Source organism: Rousettus aegyptiacus, unplaced genomic scaffold (genome assembly GCF_014176215.1).
Source record: "Rousettus aegyptiacus isolate mRouAeg1 unplaced genomic scaffold, mRouAeg1.p scaffold_m13_p_14, whole genome shotgun sequence".
NCBI lineage: Eukaryota > Metazoa > Chordata > Mammalia > Chiroptera > Pteropodidae > Rousettus > Rousettus aegyptiacus.
Window position 1 is genome coordinate 3,696,187 of NW_023416289.1, and position 25,047 is coordinate 3,721,233.

At 44.0% G+C, this 25,047-nt stretch overlaps 1 protein-coding gene across 5 annotated transcripts in view; it reads left to right on the forward strand.

The window, feature by feature from the left end:
- Positions 1–20,172, forward strand: part of CYLD (CYLD lysine 63 deubiquitinase) — a 37,104-nt gene extending 16,932 nt beyond the window's left edge. For all 5 annotated transcript variants that reach the window (XM_016147565.2, XM_016147564.2, XM_016147562.2 and 2 more), the window contains 13 exons: positions 4,292–4,390; positions 5,948–6,064; positions 6,327–6,706; positions 7,596–7,761; positions 8,684–8,825; positions 10,023–10,145; positions 12,176–12,267; positions 13,075–13,141; positions 15,170–15,302; positions 16,229–16,337; positions 17,103–17,221; positions 17,344–17,560; positions 18,180–20,172. In XM_016147565.2, the coding sequence (XP_016003051.1) occupies positions 4,292–4,390; positions 5,948–6,064; positions 6,327–6,706; positions 7,596–7,761; positions 8,684–8,825; positions 10,023–10,145; positions 12,176–12,267; positions 13,075–13,141; positions 15,170–15,302; positions 16,229–16,337; positions 17,103–17,221; positions 17,344–17,560; positions 18,180–18,364 (1,949 nt within the window). In that variant the 3' untranslated portion in view covers positions 18,365–20,172. The remainder of the gene's footprint in view (positions 1–4,291; positions 4,391–5,947; positions 6,065–6,326; positions 6,707–7,595; positions 7,762–8,683; positions 8,826–10,022; positions 10,146–12,175; positions 12,268–13,074; positions 13,142–15,169; positions 15,303–16,228; positions 16,338–17,102; positions 17,222–17,343; positions 17,561–18,179) is intronic.
- Positions 20,173–25,047: the final 4,875 nt, after the last annotated feature.

The window sequence follows — 25,047 nt, forward strand, 5'->3', positions numbered from 1 at the left end:
TTTCAACCTAGAGTGGTTTTGTCTCCAGGGATCATTCGGTAGTATCTAGAGACATGTTTGATGGTGACATCTGGGGTGGAGGTACTATTTGAATCAAGTGGGTAGAGACCCTGTAACACGCGGTGCAGACGGACCCCTCCCCGCCAACAAAAAGGGTCTGGTCCAGAATGTCAGTGTCCCTGAGGCTGAGAAAGTGCCTCAAGCAGATGCTGTAAATTATGTTAATTTTATAATGTTAACATGCTGGATGGCTAAGAGGAATCCTTTGTAAAATAAAATGTCTTTCATTATTTATGTATTCTTACAGGGGTAACCAATTCTGTGCTGATACTGTTTCTCCAAAATCACATGGATAAATGTAATTTACTTGACTTATTAAATGAACACATTTCGAGTTTCCTTTTTCATTTCCTTTTTTTTTTTTTAAATTCCTCAAAGATAATTTTGAAGCTCAAAACCTTATTAGTGTCACCTTTTTGCCTACCTTAATTGAGTGTCTTTGAATTTTGCATATTACAACTGAATATAATTCATTATATTGAGTAAGTTGGGTGACTGGGGAAATCATTAGTTTAGTATTATAATTTAAGAAAGAAAAAGATACCTGAAATATGAAGTCGGCTTATGTATAATTGATTGTATTTTTCTCAGTCTACAGCAGAATAAAGATTTGAAATGCTTTTTTTTTTTTAACCTCTAGAGCTTTATTTCTTTCTGTATATTTTTTCCACATCTCAATTTGGTTTGAAATGTAAATGATCTTGGGTTCTACAGTGGTCCTTAAAAAGAAAAGAAAAGGAAGAAAAAGCTACCATTTCTGTTTTTCCTGTAATGGAATTATATATAACCTGAGAAGGAATATTTTTTAGTAGTATTTACCTTCAAAAACACAATGATATTTTATTTAAATAGCGATATAGAATTAAAATAATAAAAATTAGTTATAGGAACCTCTTGGTTATCACTTGTCAGGCACACTTTGATCTTCTAGATCAGTGGCTAAAATTGCCATTATTACTGGCTCTCAGCAGTGACAAGAAAGGAAAAGAATGCCTTTTCTTTCTTTTAATGCTTGATTTTCATAAACCTTGAATAGAAGATAATTAAGAATAATACCAGCTTTTATAACATAATATACAAATTATACTTTTTTTGGCAACAAAATAAAGTTTGCAAATAGATATTAAGAAGTAAAGTTGTCTCAATGAAATTAATTTAGTTTATTTGAATGGGTCTTCATCTGTATTTCATCTCATCATTAACACGCTTTTCTTGAGAGAAAAAAAGAGTCATGCTGTCCTTTTCGTTCCTTAATTTCTTTTTCTTGCCCAATTACCTTCATTTGTAGGACAAAATTAATATTTCCAGCATTTAAAACATTTTTTGGAGCAGTCGAACAGCTGGTGAGTTTAGGAAAGAATTCATCCCAGTCAATTGCCCGTTACAGTGGGTTTCCGAAGAATACCTTTGACTAAAAGATGCTGGAGTTTTCAACTTGTTATAAATTTTTTCTCTTCATTTCTGTTTCAAATATTTAAAAACTCTAAAATATCTAATTTGACATTATGTTTAGGTTCTTCAAGCTGTTGTGATAAAGCATATCATTTAGTCCTACCGTTTCTGCCTTTTCTAGTCCAGCCTGCATCGTCTTTTTTAGTTTTGGGGGTTGGGCATGTAACGCTAGTTTTATTTTTTAGATTGAGCAGTGCATTCACATTTGCACAGACTCTTAAAAGGGCATGCGAGCACCCCCAACCATCTACTTCTTTTGTATCTTTCTTGATTGTTTTTTTCCTGTTATTTAATGTTTGCACATTTTATATACTTTTTTGCATCTTTTTAAAATTATAGCAATTTTAGTGCCGTCGGCACCATATAACTGACATACAATAAGCCGCACCTATTTACTATATAATGAGATATATTTTACCTTGTGCGCACACCCATGAGACTGTCCCCGCGATCGAGATTGCGAGCATAGCCGTCACCTCAGAGCACCCCCTCTGCAGCTGCCCCCTCCCATTTCCGCCTGTACCCCCAGATCCAGGCAGCCGCTGATCTTTGTGTGTCATTATACATTTGTTCCCATTTTCTGGAATTTTATATGCGTGGAGTCATTCAAGATGAACTCGTTTTTTGTCTGACTTTTTTCCTTATTTCTTGACACATTTGTGTGTGTCTGTTGCTGAGAAGTGTTCCGTTTTATGGTATGTAGTAACATAGATATGTCTCTCTATGTGATCTGTATATCTGTATGTCTCTGGCCCCGATTCTTGCTAACTTTGGCCTTTGACCTGGATTCCTGACACAGGGACAGCTGACTCCCGTGGGGTTCTCTCCTGATTGTGGCCACCGGCGTTGCCCCTGGCTTCTTCGGCTCTAAGCCTGGGACACAGGAGGCAAGGAGAAAACCCAAAGAAATGTGCAGCGAGTCATTCCTCGGGCCCAGAGGTGCCTAGGCGTTCTGCTGACTCCTGGCCACCTTCCAGGGTCTTTTACTTTTGCGTTATGTGCGACATCCAGCGTTTTTAGTTGTACTTTTCTGGAGGAATAGGGCAAAGTATGTCTACACACCTTCCTAAAAGTGAAAGTCACACCTTTTTCTTTTAAAACCATAGATCTCGGGGATCGTTTCACGTTGGTACATAACGTGCGTACTCACTCTTTTGTGACCGTGCCGTACATTTGTAACCAGTCCCCGTAGCTCGTCTTCTTTCTTTCGCTGTTATGAACAGTGCCGTACTGAATGACACGTGAGCGTCTTCCTTTGCGGGTGTGCCAGTCTGGCGGGAAGGTAACTTCGTACCTCATCCGCGTCTTCTCAGGGAGCTGTGTGTTCATCCAGTAGAAGGGTCACGCTCTCCTACCAGAAAGCGAGCGTGTCATTTTGGGGGTAGCTCCAACCGCGAAGGTCACTCCTTGTCTGATGTGTGCGCTTATCTGCTTTCCTGCACCTTCCCTCGTTGATTCTAGTTCCGAACTGGGCGTGGAGATGGGGCTAACCCAGCCCCTCCCCTTTACGGCAACCCAGGGATATTCAGGGACGAGTGGTTTTGACACCTGTGTCTTCTGGTCTCCAGCCTAAACGGTTTGAGTCATTTTAGTCGTTTAGCCATTTTTCCCGTGGCGTGGTTTTCTGTATCCTGAATAAGGGCTGGTTTGTGGGAGATGCCTTTGTACTTGGACATCTAGAGAACATCTGTAGTCCAGGTGTGGGCTCATGGTTGGTACGGGATAGGACAGCGACAGAGAAATTGGGGGGACAGCCTTGTCACACTCAGAATTACATTTCCAGAGGTCACGGCAGGCCTTCCTCGTGTGGATGAGCTAATGAGTACTGAGCACTCTGTCAGGCTCCTAAGTGTCACGATGGACTCCACAGATGTGTCGTTGAACTTCCCAGGGGAAAACTTGCCAGGCTGACTTTTCTGCAGTTTGCCCGATCAGACTTGTGACTAGCTGATGAGAATCACTAGCCTTTAAGGTTTAGAGTGGTCTTCATGTGAACGAGTTTGCCAAATTTATTACACTTGTATTCCAAAAAGAAGTTTCCAGTGTTTTCTTCAGAAATATTGCTGATACTTGTCTATGGTTCTCTGCATCATTGATCAGTGTGTAGTTCTTGGTGTCTTTCCTGTTTGTGTGTGTAAGTATTCATATATACATTTGTGTTAACATTACTATGTTTTTAAAAGCCGATACATATTCTTAACCAGACTTTATCTAAACTGTGCTCCATGAATGATATTAATCTGAGATGCTAAGTAGACCAGTACAAAAAATGTCATCAGATAAGTTCCCGTAGCGCTTCTCACTTGGCGAGTCACACTGCACATTAGCAAGCTCAGGTCCCTGTGTCATGCTGCAAACAAGTCTACTTACCTTTGTTTATCTTAGCATCTGCTAGAAATGTTTGAGTGTGGCACTTCAGAACATGCAGGAGTGTTTTGGGAATACCAGTTTGGGAAATCCTGCAAAAAAACTGAGTAAGGTTTTCTTGGTAGTGTTTTAACACATCAAATAAAATTGAAAGTGATTAAATTTTCAAGAAGTTAATGCATTTAGCTGCATTGTATTTGGGGTGTTTTATCTTGTAGAAATCACATTTTGAAAGATAGCGTTGTTTCCGATATTTCTGATGGCCTTTAAGAATTTGTAAAATTATTGTGAAAATGCTTTTTTGCTGGAAAGAGATTTTCATTGTTGTTACTAACATTATCATTATTTGTTCAAATGTTTTTCTTCTATAAGAATTTGCTTTTATCTTTAAAGAACATGTTTACTGTTTCAGATAGCGTGACACAGGAAAGGAGGCCTCCCAAACTTGCCTTTATGTCAAGAGGTGTTGGGGACAAAGGTTCATCCGGTCACAATAAACCAAAGGTTACAGGTATGGATTCATTAAAACACAGTTCTTACTTATAACGTGATAGCTGATTTGCCACAGCATTGAAAAAATGTTAAAAGGCATTACGACTTAATGTATCTATAGACATTTTAGAAGTTTGCTAAAATTTTTTTATAGGAGGTGTGGATTAAAGCCAAGAGTTCTCAGCTTTTTCTAGTTGATGAAGTTTCTGGTGAGGACCTGTGTCTTTGCTGGTCTATATCAGCTGGTTTTTGGAACTTCCTGCTCGTAACATTTATATATTGTTCAGAGTTGCAATTGTATAAAATAATCATATGTGGATAATATCGCATAGGATAAAGTGTACTAGAGATTAATTGTGGATTTAGTTAACTAGATGTGGCACAAATTAAATCCTAAAGCACTAAGTGAAAGTTTTTGTCTCTCTTCCAGAAATCTCCCCTAAAATAGATATGGAGTTCTTAGCTCTTTTTTCTTTAGCTTCTGCATGTTTCGTAAATTTATAGGGTGGTAGTTATACAAGCTAAACAGCTCATTTAAAAAGTAAGAATTTTTGTTAACTCAGATATGGGTTCGGAGGAGAATATATTTTTTTATAGTTATCTAGTTAACAAAACTATTTTGGCTCATTTAAAAGGGAACTGTACTTTAAGAAACATTTTATGTGATATTGGACCCTGGGAGACTTAGAATTAAATAAATTATATAGCCAATTGTAATGTTTATGTTAACCTATGGATTTAGATAGGCTAGCTCAAATGTTCTACTTTCATTTAAATACAAATAACGTAGAGATTTTCTTAAGAGGTTTGTTATATTGTAGTAGATCTTGGTTATAGGTATAAAATATAGAGCTACCTGCTTTAAACTGAAAGAAAAATCAGATTTTGTATGGGTTCTGGAGACCCCGGTGGTCTCATCTATAGGGTAGTGTCATAAAATGTCTGTGACGTAGCGACACTAATTCTTTCTTACATTTAATAAACCTAATATATGAGAAATAATACTGCTCAACTCTCTCAGAGACATGAAGAACATCAGATTCCTTGATGTTGATCATCATCAAGGAATTCGATCAATAATCCCAAATGCTTAAATCTTAATTTTTTAAAACAATTTGTTTATCGATTTGCATACAACATTTGAAGATTATCTCCTTCTGAAAACAACGGTTTTAAAAGAATAGGTTAAATTGTGAACCAGCAGATTCATCGAATGAAATTGGGCGATGGTGGTTCTGATGTTTGGAAATTAGCCATGGCACATGAAATGATTTTTTAAAGCAGGTTTTTGTTTGTTTGTTTGTTTGTTTGTTTTTTTAAATAGAGCAGGCTTTTCTTGGCACTCACTCCCGTTCCCTCCCTGCATGGACTCTTAAGCGGAAGAGTCTTCCTGACATTTGCCGAAGCGGTCACCAGATTTTTTAAAGTTAGGGACTCGAGGAAGACAGAGCATGCTTGTGTGTGTCCGCTGGTCCTATAGACGGTGGTTAACGCCATGTGCATGCTGCTTTCTCTTGCAGAAAAACGCTCCACCACACTGACTTTATTGTTTAAAGGAATGTTTCTTCTTCCATAGGATCTACCTCAGACCCTGGAAATAGAAACAGATCTGAATTATTTTATACCTTAAACGGGTCTTCTGTTGACTCACAGCCACAATCCAAATCAAAAAATGCATGGTACATCGACGAAGGTAATCTCTCATTGTTGTGTTTTTGTAGTGATCTTCTCCTTTCAGTTCATCAGAGAAAACTGGCTTTTTCTCCAATACGCGTAGTTTGAGGTAGCGGGAGAAGCAGGAGCACTGTTTGGAGACGCTAAGTTTGCGAAGCGTTGAGAATCCTACCAGGGGTCAGGCGGGCAGGTGGCCTTGATGTGTATATTAACTTTTTAGACGTAGGGCACGTGTAATGCTCTCGAGCACACTTCTCTAATTAAGAATGACTTTTTTACAGTTGCTGAAGACCCCGCAAAATCGCTGACGGAGCTGTCTCCGGACTTCGGACAGGCCTCGCCACCTCTGCAGCCCCCTTCCATGAACTCCTTATCCAGCGAAAACCGGTTTCACTCTCTGCCGTTCAGCCTGACGAAGGTGCCCAACACCAACGGGAGTATCGGCCACAGCCCGCTCTCGCTGTCTGTGCAGTCTGTGATGGGAGAGCTGAACAGCGCCCCCGTCCAGGAGAGCCCCCCCTTGGCCGTGACCCCCGGCAGCTCGCACGGTCTGGAAGTGGGCTCGCTGGCCGAGGTGAAGGAGAACCCGCCTTTCTACGGGGTGATCCGGTGGATCGGTCAGCCGCCAGGACTCAACGAGGTCCTCGCCGGACTGGAACTGGTAATTTAATTCGACCTACAAATTGCAGCTCTTTTCTATATGTGGTTTTGCACGGATTTTTCCACCCCCTATTATCTGCCTCTTGGTGAAATGTTTTATTTGTCATAAAAGCCATCACTAGAGAAAAATTTGATCACCATGTTTCCTGACTTCCTTTGCCACCGATTGAGTCGCTGATCCACTTGTTCCAAAGTGGGAGTTGATCCTTGTCCAAGGAATGAAACTAGATTCTTAGGTTAATACGTTTAGACTCGTTATATTAAACAGAGTGCGGTAAGGACAGCAGATCCGTTTCCAGCTTTTCCTTTTCGTCCTCAGCGTCCCTCCCCTGTTCATCGCTGGCTTTAAGCTTCACCATTTTTAGAAATCTTCAGGTATCTTTGGTAGAGGGAAAGATTTTCCCTTTGGACATTAGGAAAGGCATATTGTTTCACGTTTCATAATCAGGAGAAGAGAATTTGAGTACATGTAGCTTTTATTTAAATACATTTTTTGAGTTTTTTTTTTTTTTATTTGTTTGCATGCTAGCGAATGCTCTCTCTTTTTTGGGTTGTAAAAATAAATAGCTCCTTTTCCTCCCTCCCCCCACCCGTTTTCCAGTTTTAATCCTTGTGGAAATGGTGCGGGAAAGTCAGTTAACCAAGAAAGGAGCGAGCATGTATTCTGAAGGAAGTACACTGAGGGCTCCAAACGGGATTAAGGCATTAATGTCTCAAATCATCAGCTGGGCCCCAAACAGTGATTAGTCAGCCGCCGCCCCCCTCCCCCCCACGGAGCTCTTAGTGACCTGGGAATTCAGAGACAGGGCGAACTGGAACCCAGGCTCCGTCCTCGGTGTGCTGTCCTCGCGAGCAGCAGAGTGACGCATGCGGGCGCATCTCTTCACCAGGAGGACGAGTGTGCGGGCTGCACGGACGGGACCTTCCGGGGGACCCGCTACTTCACCTGCGCCCTGAAGAAGGCGCTGTTCGTCAAACTGAAGAGCTGCAGGCCCGACTCGCGGTTCGCCTCGCTGCAGCCCGTCCCCAACCAGATCGAGCGCTGCAACTCCTTAGGTATCCGAGCGCGCGCCTTCCCGCTGCTCCGCGGTGGCTCCGGGTCTGATCCCCCGCCATTTGGCAGTCGGCGGCCCTGACGGTGTTTTAGATCTGTTTCTGGCCAGTCTTCGTCAGGCTGTTAAATCAGTAAAGGTTGTTACTTGGTGTGTAAGAAAGTTCAGAGTTATCTATCCTAAGAGGGAACGTTAAAAAAAGTGTCAGGAAACGTCCTTGAGACTTAACTAGTGAAAAATGGTGGGATGTTTTTCTCTCTTCCTGTTAATTACAGACACTTAATTTTCAGCAGCACGGGAGGTAGAGATTGAAACGCGGCCTTCTCGTTGGCACTGTCCTGCCTGTCAGTGTTCTGTGCAAGTACATCGGTCGGCACATGTCATCGAGACGTCGGCATTATTGTAATAGGGGGTTTTAGATTGCCTGACGGAGGATGCTGTCCTCATCAGCTGTGGTGGGTGGCAGTTCCCTGACGCTGTCCCCTGCCAGTTTGGGTGATAGCGTCTCGAGGATCAAGCAGGTGTAAATAGGAAAACCGTCCTCACGAAAAACATTTTTCAGTACAGTTGAAATAGTACTTTGGAATTTTTCGTTTTCTTTTCCAACTTGAAAATGAAACATCTTCAAACAATAAAATATTTTACTTGGCAGATGCCTTTTTTTTTTTTTTAACATACTACTCTAAAGTATTTTTAAATTGGGAGGGAAGTGAGGTTGAAAATGAACAGTAGCCAAAGCCGTTCTTTACAAGCTCAGCTGACTAACAATTAACCAAAAACCCACCTTTAACTTAGCTTTAAGGTGAGAAATAAATTTTGCAGCAAAATGCAGAAAAATATAAATTTTTAAGTGAATAAATATGTGGAAATACATATTGTGATTATTTTAAAAGAATTGCTGTTCTTATTTATTTATTTTTTTTCAGCCTTTGGAGGCTACTTAAGTGAAGTAGTAGAAGAAAATACTCCACCAAAAATGGAAAAAGAGGGCTTAGAGATAATGATTGGAAAGAAGAAAGGGATCCAGGGCCATTACAACTCTTGTTACTTGGACTCGACCTTATTCTGGTGAGATTGAGATCAGCGCGGGAGGAGTATGCTGCCACCTGCCCCGACGGTCACCCTGTTATTATTAGTCCGATCGGCATGGCCTCGCTTCTTCAGGAGCAAGGGGAAACAGTTATCTATGGCCGGGACGTGGGGGCGGGAGGGGGCTCAGGATAGAAAGGGAGATTCGCATTCCATTACATGCTCCTTGGAAGCTACCGAAGGTTGTCTCGTGCACCTGCATCCAGAAGGTTACCACAGAACGTAAGGCAGTGAATGATGGCGAGGAGGTGAACGGTGGCGTTACAGGTGGAGCGGCCATTGCCAGAGCGCGCGGGTCCCATGGCCAAAGACAGTAGCACAGCGTGTTCGTGCGCGTGTCAAAGGTCGTGGCTCGCGAGAAGCCGTTGGCCGCTGTGTGTGTGTTTTGCTAGGCGGAAGCAGTCATAAAAGGCCTTCATTTTCAGTCGAAGCCCAGTTACCCTTGTGTGTATAGTTTATTCCAAAGTGGAACAACTTAGCATGGCAAGAATTTTGACACTGAAGAGCGAGCCAGGTACCCTGCCAGTTCAATCGAGTGTCACCGTCCAGCTCTGGACGGCCTTGTCATAAGAATCAGGAAGTTAGTGAGATGTTAAGAATTTAACGGTAGGGAGGATTTTTGGCAGGATGCTTCCACTCAGATCTGTTGACATAAAGCAAAGATTGATGTAATGTTCTTTAGATTTCCTAATAAAAATCTCTCAGCCAAAGCTTTTCCCATAACCAGCAAGTTACCGCTGTCAGCCAGTCACGAGTGGTTCCGGCGTTTAAAGAACGGGGTGGCGTCGGGAGCGGTGCCGTGGGAGTGTGTTCGCCTCGGGGTGCAGCTCCCACACTCCTCCCTGCTGTCTGCCTGGGGTCTGACGCAGATTGGTAGGCCCTCTTCCAGCTTCTGCAAAGACGTTTTCTCAGCATGGTGAAGGCATGCTTTGATCCTCTAGCCCTGCCAGTCCGTAGCTTGCCTTGGCGCTGGTATTGTCCTTAACCTGGAGGAGCTCTGGGCTGGGGTGGCGGAACCGTGACAAGGCCCTTGGGAACCTGTGGTAATGAAAATCCTAATTCGTTCATTATTTGTTCTCTGGACGTTGTGGTTTTTCTCTTTGTGTTCTTTTTAGTATGAGTTTCTCAAATAATAACACGTTTATAGCATGAGGAAAATTTCTTATTATTTTGCAGCTTATTTGCTTTTAGTTCTGTTCTGGACACCGTGTTACTTAGACCCAAAGAAAAGAATGATGTGGAATATTATAGTGAAACTCAAGAGCTACTGAGGACAGAAATTGTGAATCCTCTGAGAATGTAAGTAGAACACATGTAGTTATTTTTACTTTTACACGGTGCCTTATATACTGTTTTTTTTTTTTTTTCGTAGAGTAATTAATTTATGTCCTGCTTTCATTTAGTAAGAAATGGGCACAAATTAGTTCTCTTGATGACGTTTTAACAATTTTTTAAACTTTTAGTCTGTGTACTGCCTTTACTTATTTAATTTCTTAAATCCGGCCATGGCGTAGCGCATAACGTACGCTATGAAGTGAGTGAGCCATTTTGGTAGAGTATGCTATAATTTAGCAAGTGCAGTAGGTTTAGACAAAATGATGCAGCGTAGAAGAATTTGGGGTTCCTGTCTTCTGAAGCAGTTTATTCCAACAGCAGTCAGGCTCATTAGTCCAACTGGCACGGCCCAGCTTATTAAGCTTAATTTTACTTGAAAGAAAAGGAGCAAGGGAAAAGTTTTATTCACGGGGTAGCTGGTATTTATTAGTTCTGTATTAGGGAGAGATGAAGTGTGTTTTACTAACACATCTTGGTTAAAGGAATATGTGTAGGCCTCCTTCCACTTCCCTTTAAAAAAGCGATGTTTTTGCACATTTGCTAGCTTCAGGATTGTAGACACGCCTTTCTTCGGGGACAGGAAGCAGTTTGTACGGGCACAAGCACAAGTGACGAGACATCTAGTAAAGAGCAGCAGTAGGAACGTATGACCATGTCACATTATACAATTCAAATTATAAAGAGTTAGGGCCATAGATCATAAAACAAATTCGTTTATTTAGGAATACAGGGAGAAAACTATATAATTTAAAGTTCATAGTAAAATAAATTTAAATTTTGTGCCATATGTTTCTTATTTAACAATTAAAATGAGAAAGTAGTTTGATATAAACTTTTGACCAAAAAAAATGCAAAGTACTGAAATATAATGAGCATTCAGATGACCTACTGTCTAACTTGACCAAGAAAGTAAATTGTAAGTGAATAAATTTTCCACTCATATCTTTTGTTTCCCTAAATTCTGTAATGATGAAAATGTCTATAGTTTTTATCCCTTAAGATAATTATGAGTCTCGATTTTTACCTCAATTATTTTTTGTATACACGCAAAGGTTTAAGCGACACCGTTTTTCCCCTCAAGTGATCGATACTAGAACGCGACAGAGCCAGTCCGAAACCACACCCTTCTTTCCTTCCGAACCCCGTCGCACAGTAGTAAACATTCTCTGGATTCCGTGTCCAGCCAGTTCGGAGTCCCGGCTAGCGCCACTCTGTCACCCTGCCCACAGGCGTCCTGCTGCGGTCAGGATTCTGTGTGTCTGCAGCGTTCCATCTGTGTCGTAGAACCTGCTTTTTCACTATATTCATGGTTTTTTTTTTTTTTTTTTTTTGTATTCCCAGTAGCTAAAAGGTTAGATTTCTATGTAAGTGGTAGGTACTTAATACTTGTTGGCTGCAGAGTTAACGAGGGAGTGAACAGTCAGCCTAAACGGTGGCTGTGAAACAAGCTGGTTCTCACCGCACTATTAAGCCCACGGCGGCCTCTCACGTCTCTTCCGAAGCCATTGTTAGAATAAAAGAGTTTTGTCATGGATTGACATTGAACGTGTTGAACGTGTCCTGTATTCAGACAAAGATGAGAGGAAATGTCATAATTATGATGATTAGTTTGATTGCAGATTTGAGATTTTTCTTCCCCTTAGTGACTGTTTCATCTTTTAGTATTAAAAAGACTCCCCCTCCGAATTGTATATTCCGTTTTCCAGTTAGTTTTAATTTCTTAAGCAAATAGTATTAAAAAACCAGTCATTATAAATTGAAAACATTTTTTCTTCTATTAGTGTGTGATAGTTATTTTTAGGGTATAACAGTGTTGGGATCATTCTGCTTCTAGATTTTTAATTTTTCAAACCTCAAGAACAAGCCCATAATTGTATTCTTCAAAAAATTGTCTAACCTCTTGATTTATGATATGCTAGAATTATATAAGGAATGTGTGATTGTCAAAATATATTAATGTATATGCCAGTATTAACATTTTTTTACTAACATAGATATGGATATGTGTGTGCAACAAAGATTATGAAACTGAGGAAAATACTTGAAAAAGTTGAGGCTGCATCAGGATTTACTTCTGAAGAAAAAGGTGACTGTCTTAACATATAGGACATGCATCAAACATAATTTGAAAGCATATTCTAAATTTCTGACTTAAATGTGTGTCTGTGTAGTTTAGGGTATTTTATTATAAATAGAAATTTGTTTGATTTTTAATTTTCTCCCCTTTTAAAAATGTTTTCTCTCTTTTAAAAGTGAATGATGCTGTGGAATAGTGAACTCCTTAGAGAAACTGGCTGGTTGTAGTGTGTTAAATCAATTAAAAAAAGGTTATTTCCTTACTGCCCATTAATGGTATTCGGACACTGGTGAAGGGTGACCCCATTGGGTCATCCACATTGTCCCCACGTGGCTTTCCTTGTTACAGAGGGAGCGACGAAGTGGCCGCTAGGATTAAGGTCAGAGTCAGCGTTTCAGTCTGTTCATAGCTAATGGGCTTACTCAGATGCAGCTCCTGCCGTTGAACGTGTGAGCAGCCTGTCGTAACCAGCTGTAGTGTTTGGAGTCTTGGTAAATGTTTGAATGTCAAGAGGCGACAGGGTCCTACTTCAGATTTTATTCCCCTTGTCTTAAGCCTCACCCCCCAAGTTTAAATTATTTCACTTTATGTGAATTAGTAAACCTTTTCAAATGCAATAAAATTATAACAAAATCAGAACATAATGCTTTATCATATCCTTTATGTTTTTCATTAGAAAAACTGGAGAACTATGCTTTTAATTGAAATATTGATTATGAAATCGAATTCAGTATAAGAATATGACTGTTATAAATTAAAAAAACAATGATTTGAAAGTTTTGTCTGTCACTTATTTGATTTTTTATTTTCTTCTAGATCCTGAAGAATTCTTGAATATTTTATTTCACCATATTTTAAGGGTAGAACCATTATTAAAAATAAGGTAACTTTTAAATTGTTACAGAAACATTGGAAAAGCAACAGTCCTCATTTCATCATTCAGAAATGATTTCCTCAGTGATTACTTAAGACTGTTTTTGTGTAGGGGTCTTAATATGCTAGGTTCCTACCATGCAAATTAATTTTAACCACTGTCTTCTCCAGAGTATCATACTTAACTTGAAGGAGGAATCCAGTAAATTTATGCTTTTAATTTTAACCCGAGTGATAAATATCATTGCAAATCAGTTTCTTATAAAACTGTTTATAAATATTTTTGTAATTTAAATTAATGAACCCTTTTAAGAGGAGCTTATTCTAACCTATTCAGACACAGTGAGAACACTGATTTTGACTACCCATCACTCAAAGAATTAATTTAGCCTTAAATTGGCTCTCGTATTCCCAGCTTTATAACTTGGTCTTTTCCACCCCCATCTGAAATGAAAGCCTTGAATCTAATGCAGTGAAGTTCTTACTGAGTTATTCTAAATGGATGAATTTTCCAGATGGTTTGAATGCTTGACCTTTGTACATTTTAGTCTGGATGTCTCTGTTTGAAATCTTGCTAATGTACCATTTACTTCCCTAAAAGCTTATCACAGACAAGCCCTCTTACCTCTGTGTCTTCAGTGATGGTCTTTGATGGTGGATTAAAGAGATGATGTACCCACAGTTATATTTTGATGTTATTTTGGCTGTTTTAACTATGAAATAAGGCAGGATACGTAAACATCAAGCGTTCATATTTATTGTCTATTCAAAGATGGTATAGCTATGTGTATACCTAGAAAATGATAGAGAATTGTTTAGAAACTGCTAGTATTACCAAAAGAATTTATAATTTGACCATGTAGGAAACAACCATGGAGAAATCAACTGTATTTCTGTATACCCTCTAGCAAATATGCAAAAGGGATAATTTCATATTTCATGAAAGTATAAATTGCCAAGAAGTCAATTCTATTGAGATAAGTTTTTTAAAAGACTTGCATTGAGCTGGAAGGTGATTTGATTAATTAGTGAGAAAGTTTGTGTTCCAGGTAGGAAGGTTAAATAACTTAAAGATCTTAATTTTTTAAAATAAAATAATTTGTGTCTAAGCAAGATCTTAACTCTGTGATTTTAGTGTTCTCTTCAAGGTGAAAAAATTGAAGTTTTATTATTTTTTTTAAAGAATTCTATTTGAAGCTATAGAGGCAAAGTGTTAGACTTTTAAAACAGTGTGATACTGGTATAAAATTAGAAATACAGGTCAATAGACCTGAATGGAAAGCTCAGAAATAGAATTAACTGTATGTACTATTTCATTCTTTTGTAAGTCAGCTTTCAGAAGGAAATGGGAGGGAAAGATATGTTTACTAAATGATGTAGGAAATCGAGCAGGCAATTTGGGAGGAAAAGTCACTTTTATTTTTCATCTTCAAGAGATAAATTCCAGATGGTTAAAACAGTTGCCATTCCTTCTGGCCTAGCCCAACACCCCAGGGGATGTCGTTCGGGCCCCACCGCGATGACACAGGATGAACAGTGCAGTGATGCTCCGAGGGCGTTAGGAGGGACCAGACACAGGTGGGCGCACATCTGGGCGTCCGAAGGCCTTATAGGCTCGAGAGGGCCTTGGGCGCTCCCAGCGCCCGTCCCCTCCAGCAGCATCCTCATACTGACAATCACTGGTTTAAGGATCATAAAAAGAAGAACTTTCCTGTCCAGGCGTTAGACGCACTTTGCTGCTTTCTAGGTCTGAACAGTTAGGTTGAACAAGTGCCTCGAGCTTCTGGTTGTTGTACAGTGCTTCTCGATTGATCCTGAAAACTGAAACAAGAAATCGTTTTTAAGGTCTCGTGCACAAGGACATTTCATTGTTTAACCTAAATCATTGTCTGTGCCCCTGTTGCTCTGACTGTATAAAGTTGTACCTTCAATTTCATGCTTTTTTTCTGGTCTCAAATACTTTTGGAACAAGTCCACATTTGATCTAGGTATTTCAGGAATAAATTATGGTTTTTTTTTTTTTTTGCATGTTTTTTAGATCAGCAGGTCAAAAAGTACAAGATTGTTACTTCTATCAAATTTTTATGGAAAAAAATGAGAAAGTTGGAGTTCCTACCATTCAGCAGTTGTTAGAATGGTCTTTTATCAACAGTAATCTGAAATTTGCAGAGGTTAGTGATAATTACTTATTATATTTTACATGAAAGTCCTTAGGATTCTTAAAACTACTGGTAGATCCAATAACTATTATCTTTAACCCACTGAGCAGTTAGAAAAATAAGCTGTTAACAAAACAGAAAATTTTTTTAAAAAGCAGTGTTTCAACTTTGTCCTTGCAGAAAATGCCTTAGAATTAAGATCAAACTTAGTAGATTTTTGGTGCCAAAGGAAATATCAAGCTACTTTGTAACTTGAAAACTTTTAAGTAGTTTCAAGCAAAGATTTGTTTTTTTTTTTAAAGTTATTTTACCAATTTAACATTTCACTCAATTCAAATTTTACCCAAGCGTATTAGTCAAATATTTAAAAAAATGTTTACTTTTCCTTCTTCAGTAAGAGACCAAATAAATTCACTTATATTGGTATTGTTAATGAACAAGTAATGTAAATTATCTTTCCTTCACTTTATTGAGATTCTTCATGATCTTGGTAGTACATATTCATGGTTTATCTTTATTGTATTCATTTAAGGAATGTTCTGGTAAAACCTTAACAGTGACAGTTATTTATTTGTTGACTATAAGGAATAGGGTCCTTTAGCGATGGCAGTTTTTTTATTATACTTGCAAAAACAATTTTCCCAAAACACTTATTAAATATAAACCCAAAGTAGAATGTCACTCTAGATAGTAGTCATATTCTGAGACCCGAGGACGTTGACCTGCCTCACCTCTGGGCTTCTGCGCATCTCCGGGGTCTTGGACACCTGGAGCCGTGGCTCACTGGTGCGCAGCCTTCACCTTGCACGTTCACCCTTGGGTCCTGTGTTACCACGGCGAAGTCACTGCCTGGTGTGAGAACCGTGTCTGTCTCAGGTTCACAGGGACAAGTTGTGTTCAGCACTTGGATTCTGAAAATATACATCTTTTCTTCTTAGGCACCGTCATGTCTGATTATTCAGATGCCTCGGTTTGGAAAAGACTTTAAACTATTTAAAAAAATTTTTCCTTCTCTGGAATTAAATATAACAGATTTACTTGAAGACAGTAAGTATGAGATTTTTTATTCGTTCTGTTCAGGAGTAGGCCGTCAGGGCATGCTCCGTAATTGTGGATGAGTGTCTAACAGGACACAAGTCTCCTAAAAGGCAGTTCAGCATCTGGGAGGAGCCTGGGAGCATTAAGCTAGTAATTCCTGTTGTAGGAATTTATTCTCAGAAAATAACCAGACACACAGATAAATATTTTATATGCAAATGTTTATTGTTGCATGATTAAGAAATTGGAAACCATCTGTATTAACAAGAGGGGAGTAGCTAGGTGGTTCCTGCCACGAAGGTCCATGTTTTTGAGACCAACACGTGTAAACAGGGTCATCGTGTAACGTTAGGGCACTTCCGACAGCAGGAGCCACAAACGCGCGCACAGCTCTGTGAGCGCAGGCGTGGCGTAACTGGGGGACGCTCACGGCGCTGGCCGCGGTTTGCTGTGGCCGACTGAGCCTGTAGACGCCGCCTTTCGCTTTTCTTCTTTATGCTGTCGTCTTCCTTTGAATTTTCATCAGTGGACATTTTATAATTGGGGGGAAAACACACTGGGATATATATAGTAATTTAAAAATTTGCCATCTAGTCAGAGAAAATGTCTTTAAAGGTACGTGGAATGCAAGGAAATCCAGTTCCAAGCCGCGGGGCGGGGGGCGTTATGTAGTCCATGAGCATTATCTTTTTTAAAGCTTAACTTTCGACTCTTAATGAAAGAAAGCCCCTCTCTAAAGTTTCCTTTACACGCCCCTCCCTCCCACCGCCCCAGCCCCTCGGCCGTGCCGGATATGCGGCGGGCTGGCCATGTACGAGTGTCGAGAATGCTACGATGACGGCGACATCGCAGCCGGCAAGATCAAGCAGTTCTGCAAAACCTGCAACACTCAAGTAAGTTTGGCCTCACTGACGGACGTTCCCTCGCTAAAGTGTTTGCGACGAGCCCCGCCGCCGTGAGGGGCGCGTTCCGTGCACGCGCCGGGCGGCTCTGGCTCAGTCCGGTCCCGTTGCAGGTCCACCTGCATCCCAAGAGACTGAATCACAAATACAACCCAGTGTCACTGCCCAAAGATCTGCCGGACCGCGACTGGCGGCACGGCTGCGTCCCCTGCCAGAAGATGGAGCTGTTCGCCGTGCTCTGCATAGAAACGAGCCACTACGTGGCCTTCGTCAAGTACGGGAAGGACGGCTCTGCCTGGCTCTTCTTCGACAGCATGGCGGACCGGGACGGTGCGTGGCGGGCCGGCCTCGCGCGCGGGGCGGCGGTGGCGGGGGTGGCGCGGGTCGGGGAGGCGCGGCCCCGGCGCAGTGAAGATGCCCTTGGCGGAACGCAACAGCCTGCGCGTTCCGAGTGCTGCGCACAGCCGCCGGAGGCCCGCCCAGCGGGGCCCCCCGGGAACCCCAAAGCCGCCCCGAGGCAGCCCCGCGCCCTCCGCTGGCGCGCGGACGGCCTCGTGACAGGTGCGCGCGCGCATTTTCAGGCGGAGGCAGCGAGCGCGGCGTCCTTGTTCTCCGAGGGCAGCTCGGAGCCGGACAGGCCCCTGGCGGGAGGTGCGGGGCGGCCGTGCCCGCAGGGGCGTGGCGGGGGCGTGGCGGGGGGGACCGTCGTGCGCATCGTTAGTGACAGTGCAGACGGAAGCCCGGGGAGGAGGCCGCAGCCTTCTGCCCGTTCGGTTCCCTGTCGGCCCCAGGATGCTTTCAGGAACCAAGGAATGGGGGAGCGTCGAGAGCTAACAAGAGGCCGTAAGTTCTGGAAAGCAGAGCAAAGCCGTCCAGACCCCGAAAGCCAGCCTTCGTGCCCACGGGGCCGCGACGCCGCTGACCCCGGCTCTCACCCTCTCGTCCGCAGGCGGGCAGAACGGCTTCAACATCCCTCAGGTGACCCCGTGCCCGGAGGTGGGAGAGTACTTGAAGATGTCCCCGGAGGACCTGCACTCCCTGGACGCCCGGCAGATCCAGGGCTGCGCGCGGAGGCTGCTCTGCGACGCGTACATGTGCATGTACCAGAGCCCCACCATGAGCCTGTACAAGTGACGGCGGCCGCCCCGGCGCCCCGGCCCGGTGCGGCGTGGCCCTCCCCGCGGGGGCGCGCGCGTGCGCTGTCCATTGCCGGCAATGGATGTCTGCGGTGACGACCCTTCAGAAGAGAATTCCCTTGTTCAAAATCAAATCGCTTTTGTGTTACCGAAGTATTTAATAAGAAGCATTTTGCACTAGAAAGTATGTTTGTGTTGGTTTTTTAAGAAGTCTAAATGAAGTTATTAATAACTGAAGCTTTAAGTTAAGTGCATTGATCATATGATATTTTTGGAAGTATAAGATTTTAATTGTGACAGTTTAAACCCTCTTTTAGTCCATTGAGAATATAAATAAATGTGTCTTCTTTATGGACCAAGGATATGACATCATTTTTCCTTCGTAGCTAACGGTGGCCTTGCAGAAGAAGTATTTTGGTTTTATTAGGAGTCTACTTTTAATCCGGTTACTGAAGTCGTGCTGAGTTTGACGTGCTGCTGCTTTCCCGCGTCACGCCGATTCCTGCATGTCTGCGGCCTGCCGAGTTTCTGTGTTTCTGCAGCAGTGGCAAAAAGTAGGAAGTCCCTTCATGGTGTTGTTTCCTATTTGTTCTGGGCTTGAGATACATGAGTGATTTTGTTGTAAAACATCCATTTTTGATATAATTTCCCTGGGGGATTAGAGTATACAGCTTTTGAAGCCCTTTGTTCACAATAGTGACTGTCAGCTAATTGCTTTTTTCGTATTTGTTTTGTTTTGTTTTGTTTTTTGAGGCTCTTTAACTCAGTGGTCCCCAGCCTCCACGCCATGGACTGGTGCAGGTCTGTGGTCCGTTAAGACCTGGGCCGCACAGCAGGAGGTGAGCAGTGGGCCAGCGAGAGGAGCTCTGCATCTGCAGCCGCTCCCCAGCTCTGGCATCACCGCCTCAGCTCCGCCTCAGACCCCTGGACGTTAGATTCTCATGGGAGCACTGGTCCCTGGTGCCACGAAGGTTGGGGACTGCTGCCCTCTTTTGTGCAGTTTGGCACAGTAAATTTTATTAAAGGATTGGAGTGATAAACATAATCCTACAGAAATATATGGTTCATAAGAAAATAAATGACCTATAGACTTACTCATTAAAATTTCCCCGAAGAGATGTATTGTATTAGATATCCAACTTTAAAAAGACTGCCTGGAATGTGAGCTCAATCCATTCGTCAGTCGGCCCCTCACTGAATTCTGTTTGGTTTCATTTGAAATAATGACAGTTACCAATCAGATATTTTACGTAAATGGTCGCAGCAACTTCCTCCTCCTCCCGATTAAGTAGAAAATGGATGTTTTCTTAGCTAATATCCGTGTGTGTGTCTAGACCACAAGCGGATGTTGTGGACGAGAATGTAGATTATAATCGCCGGTCCGTGGCATGTGTCTTCTCCGAGTGTCGTTTTGCGGTAAGACAGGGAAAGTTGTCATGTATGTATAGCATTTGACTTCGTAAAGCATTTAATATCCCCCCAACATGGAAAGGATCTTTATCAGCCGTGCAGTTATTTTTTGAGGCATGTGTAACCTTTGATTCTATCATTCCATTTTGCTAATATTAGCTTTCTAAGTCATGATGAAGTCCTGAGGTCCCTTCATCTTGTAACGTGTCATTTTTGAAATGGAAAGGCACGTAACTTTGCATGAGGTTTTGCCCAGCGCCTGGGCGGGCTGACGAGATGGCTGCCCGGTCAGCTAGACGAGGGCATGGGACACACGATGTCCGAGGTCTCTTCCAGCCCTGACCAGCTGCAGATCCAGTCACCCCTTAATAAATGTGTGCGGAATGAATAAATGGATGAATGAGCGTCTTGGTGTGATTTTAAAAGTTTGCTGGAGGAATAATTAGGCATCAATTCTAAGTAAGACTGGATTTAGCAGTCAAAAGACAAAAAGAGAAGACAGTTCCTTTTCTGTAAAAAATCAAACAAAATGCAAGTTGAGGAAGGTCTGTTCTGCTGGCGTCTTGTGGCAGGAGACTTGAGGAGGACTTATCACACGGGTGTGGGGTGTCAAGCAGAAAGGGCCTCATCCAGAAATGACTTCTAAGGACATTTTCTTCGAGTGGAGCTTAATGTACTTCCTGTGTTCCTGGGGGCAGGTGCACTGAGTAGAGACCCGGGCCAGTGGTGGGGCGGGGGCGGTGGGGGTGGGGGGGGTCCCTGCCCTGGTGCCCCCTCTGGCCAGTCCTTCCTTGTCCCTGCTCCGGCAGAGCCTGGGTGTCACGTGGGCCCCGGCAGGGCTGGGCTAAGCGGCACTGGGGGATTTAATGTTTAATCTTCAATTTTTAAAAATATTTTCCTGTTGGCTTTTTGCATGTTTTGGTTATTCCTTTTGCCATATCGTAGCTATAAACAACATGGCAGTGTCGCAGAATTATAACATGTCTATGATTCAGAGCTACAAATAGGATATATAACAAGTCATGTTCCCCCACCTCTAAATAAATACACATGTGCAAGTGTGTGTGTGTAAAATTGATAGATAGTGGGGAGAGAGAGACTAAGTGTGTTCAGTCACTCACACTCAGCTTCGCAAAGGAGTTTGACTCCATCCACAAAGGAGTGTTTTCTGAGACACATCGGAAACCAAGAGAAACAGTAACAAAACTCAGTAAGATATTGTCGTTACGACTGCCGAGGATTGTCCCCTTAGAACAGGTCAGGATTTTCGTCATTGGGATTGGGTCGGGAGGAACATGAGACACGGCCCCTGCCCTCAACAGCTCACCGCCCACTTCCGACAACAGCATCTACGAGGGTTGCCCAGGTGCGGGGTGCTCTGGGAGGCAGCGCAGTGACAGAAGGAAGTGGACTAGGAGCCAAGCGTCCTGGCCTGGGCCCTGTCCCCATCACTCTGTTAGCCTTAGACCGATTTCTTAGCTTCCATGGTCTTTAGCGTCTTCCTCTGTATAACAAGGGGTTTGGAAGAGCGAATTTTATAGGAAAAAATACAATTTTGCGACCCAGGCCATAGCTGCTGGATCCGACCCTTCTTGAAGGGGGCCTAGGAGATTTGACGGTAAAAAGCTCCATCACGTGAGCCTGCCAACCAGCCAGATTTGAAACCCACTGAATTAGATCTTGAAATATATGTGATTGTGTGATCATATGTTAGTGTGTTAATTACACAAACAGGAGTAATTGGATGTTCATTATATTATTTATCTGTGTTTACATAGGAAGTTACATAAGAAATGCATTTTAGTATACATACCTCAACCGCCGTTTCCCGGAAGTTTTAGTGGCCTTTGGAGCACACGTGAGTCTTAGGGGGGCATTGGATGTTGTTTACCCAGACATTTGCCTTCCAGTTTATTTCTTTGGGGGCAATCGAGGCTCTGGGAACCAAAGAAATGGAAAAACAAAATGCCGTGCAAAGTTAAAGGAAAAACTTAAATTATTTCTTACTATCTGCTACTTTATGTATGATGAAACATTTAACGTTATACGAGAAGATTCTTTTCTGGGGTGACGGGTCCTCTCATCATAAAGCAAATGTCCTTGTTAAAGTAGCTGGAGTCCAAGGCTTATGATTAAAAATAAGGAAGGGCACCTTGTCTAGGATTGATACTGGTGGCTCACTCATGATTCTGCAATAAAAGTAAAGCTTGGGCTCCCCAAGGCAAGTGGGGTGTAGGAGGAGAGGATGTTAGGTGGAAACTGTCGAGCAAATGAGAAGCTGGAGGTGAGATGCCGAACTCTTAGAACAGAGTGCGTGGGCCTGGGGGCTGGGTCTCTGTGCCTAGGGGGTTGTGGGCTCCAGGGCGGGGGAGAGGGAACTGGGTCTCTGTGCTTCAGGGGGCTGCGGGCTCCAGAAGGCTGGATCTCTGTGTCTCGGGGGATTGTGGATGGGGGCTGGGTCTCTGCCTCGGGGAGGGGAGGGCTGCTGGGTCTCTGTGCCTCGGAGTCTGTGTCACTTGTCAGAGGCGAGGCTTCCTGCAGGGGGTCGCAGGGGAACGTGTCTCTTCTCCTTTCAGAAGTTTTATTGGAGGGAAAAGAGCAAAAATAACTTTGGATTGTATTCTAAATCCCGGAGCAGCCCAAGGGTAAAAAGCTAACCAACAAATATGGCCGAGGAGACTGGGAAGGCGGGAGGGGAGCCGCCCTCCTTCCTGACTGTGGCAGATGTCGGGATTTGGAGCAGATCACGCAAGAACCCCGCCTGACCTCCCGACGCTCTGTCTTGGTAGCGGTGCCATGTTTGACCGTATTTTTTAAGTCTTACACTGAATAACAAACAGGTCCGGGCCAGCTGTCACCACAGCTTCAGATGTAATTCTCTTGCACTTGTAAACATTGTCCCTGTTGGCTTTTTATTTCTTCTAGAGAAAAATTTTATTGAGACTCAACTGTCATTGGCTTTCTTTTCTAAGATGGCCTATAGTACTGGGGAATTTTAACACCAGAAAGTCTTAGGATCCCGATCCCATCATTAACATTAATTAAAAAAATTGACAAGTCCCAGGGGAGCGGTGGTTATGAGTAAGTTGGTGTAAAGGAGCACATTTTCCATTGCGTTCCCCATTTCCGGTCTCTCGTTGAGCATTCCCCCTCCTCTTCCCCCCTCCCGAGGAGCACCCTATTTATGAAGACCTTTAAAAACGCTACATAAAATATCCCTTTACTCTCAGATTGCTCTGATTTAGCCTTAATTCTGTTCAATTTTTTTAGACATGAACGAAGTGCTGCTGTGGAAAGAAATGTACTGTATACTATTTCTGAATCATTAAAATTGAATTTTTATGGTTCCTTTTCCTGGATTTCTTTGGAGAAGGGCGCCGGGTTACAGGGACGCTGGGGTGGAGTACAGGGAAGGAGGACCCTTGGGGACAGCGCGGCGACCTGGAAGTGCACACCACCGTCGAGCCCCTCCCACCAGCCCGATCATTCCAGAACACCCGGCAGGTGCGCAGAGGGCCTGTGGGCTTGGGTGGTTTCCTGGCGACCCGATCCCACGTGACAGGGGCGTTTCCGAGCTCCAATCCGGATGGAGGCTCAGCCTCGGCCACGCCCACCGGGTACCCCCCCCCCCCCAGCCTCGTTCCATCATCTCGAGACTCGGGCACGGAGCTCTGCTCGGTGAAACGGGGCGTCCGTGTCCCCGCGGCTGCCGGGAGCCCGCTAAGCGCGTCCCTCTCTGCGATCCGGAGCCAGGGCGATAGCGACGCCAGGTGGGCAGGAACCTGTCTCTCCTCTCGGCGCGCGGACGCACAAGCCTTCCGCGGGAGTTACCTGGAGTCTGTCACTTACTGTGCCGGGGGAGAAAAGCGGGCCTGGCTCGAGCTGGCAGCATCGGTGTTAGCAGTACATTCCAGAACGTTCCCCCTCCCCATGGGGGAACGAACGCACTGGAGATACAGACAGGCCCAAGGCCGTTGTGACGTCGTCCGATTCTCCTTGGGTCCGACTCAAGGGCTCGCGTGCCGCTCCGCAGGTGCCGTGCCGTCTGCCCGCTGCGGGCTCGCCTTGCGCTGCCCGTGGAGTGGACGATCGAGCGACAGCGGTCCTCGTCGGAGGAGAGCTGACCGGCTGGCGGGGGGACCCCTCTGCCTCTTGCCCCGGGCCGCGACTCGCCGTGGCCCGCCCAGTCAGGGGGTCTCAGTGCTGGCCTTGTGGCCACTCACGTTGGGACACCCCGAGCCGGGGCCAGACACCCGGTGTTCCTCGAGGCTCTGCACATTGGTCCTCCGTGCATCCGGGAGCGGGAGCCACCCGTCAGGAGGAACGGAGGTTTTTGGGGGGACACAATCTGCTTGTCATTCCCTGCGGGAACTTTCCACTAAAAGATAGAGAGGATCTTGGACTTGAACCAGCTCCGACCGGGAGGCAGAGAATCTGCGATGAAGCTCCTGGCCCGGACTCTGAGAAAGAGCCTGGGACACACGCGTCGACGTGCTCCGGGGGCGGGGGGAGGGGTTGGAAGCAGAGGGGCTTCACTGTATCAGGAGGTGGCCCGAGTAATGTCCCCGTCAGAGGGGCACGCTGAAGATGCTGCCTTCTCCATTCAGGAAACGCTCTCAAGTGTGCATACAGCGAGATGCCGTGAAATGAGAAAACCTCCAGCCTGATGAGATAAGAGAGGGTTCTTGGGAGGGACTCGGAGTTGGGGCAGCCCCCACTCTGAATGTGGACCCCCAGGTCTGTGGGGGCTGCCGGCTCTGGAGGACTGTTTGCAGTGCTGAGTTTTATTGGAGGGTGAGCAGTTTCTGGGGTCGAACTAAAGTTATTGGGTGAACCGGACATTGTAAAAATGGAGTAATTCATCACAAGAGCACAACTGAAATCGCAAATTGCATCCACCACTTTGCCCCTACCCCTTTTCAAGGAGTTTATAAGAACTCTTAAATTCATGCAAATCACCACCGTACAAATAACACCCAAGTCTGTTTGAAATATTGCCTTTTCCGGAGCACGAGGCCGCACGCGAGGTTGAACAGTTGGGGTGCGATGCCTTCCTGAGTCCCTCTTCTCCGTCTCTTCCACTCTGTGAGACATCGAATGTGACCTCAGGGGTCTTGTGTGGGGGGCTCTGTTCGGTGGCAGGCAGAGTCTCACCAGCCTGCAGAATAAATGAGGCCAGGCCTTGGGCTGCGATGTGTGGCTTCTTGCCGTGCATTTCAAGTGGCCAAAGACGGGCAAGGCTGCTCCGTGGAGCGTGGCATGGTTGGGCTG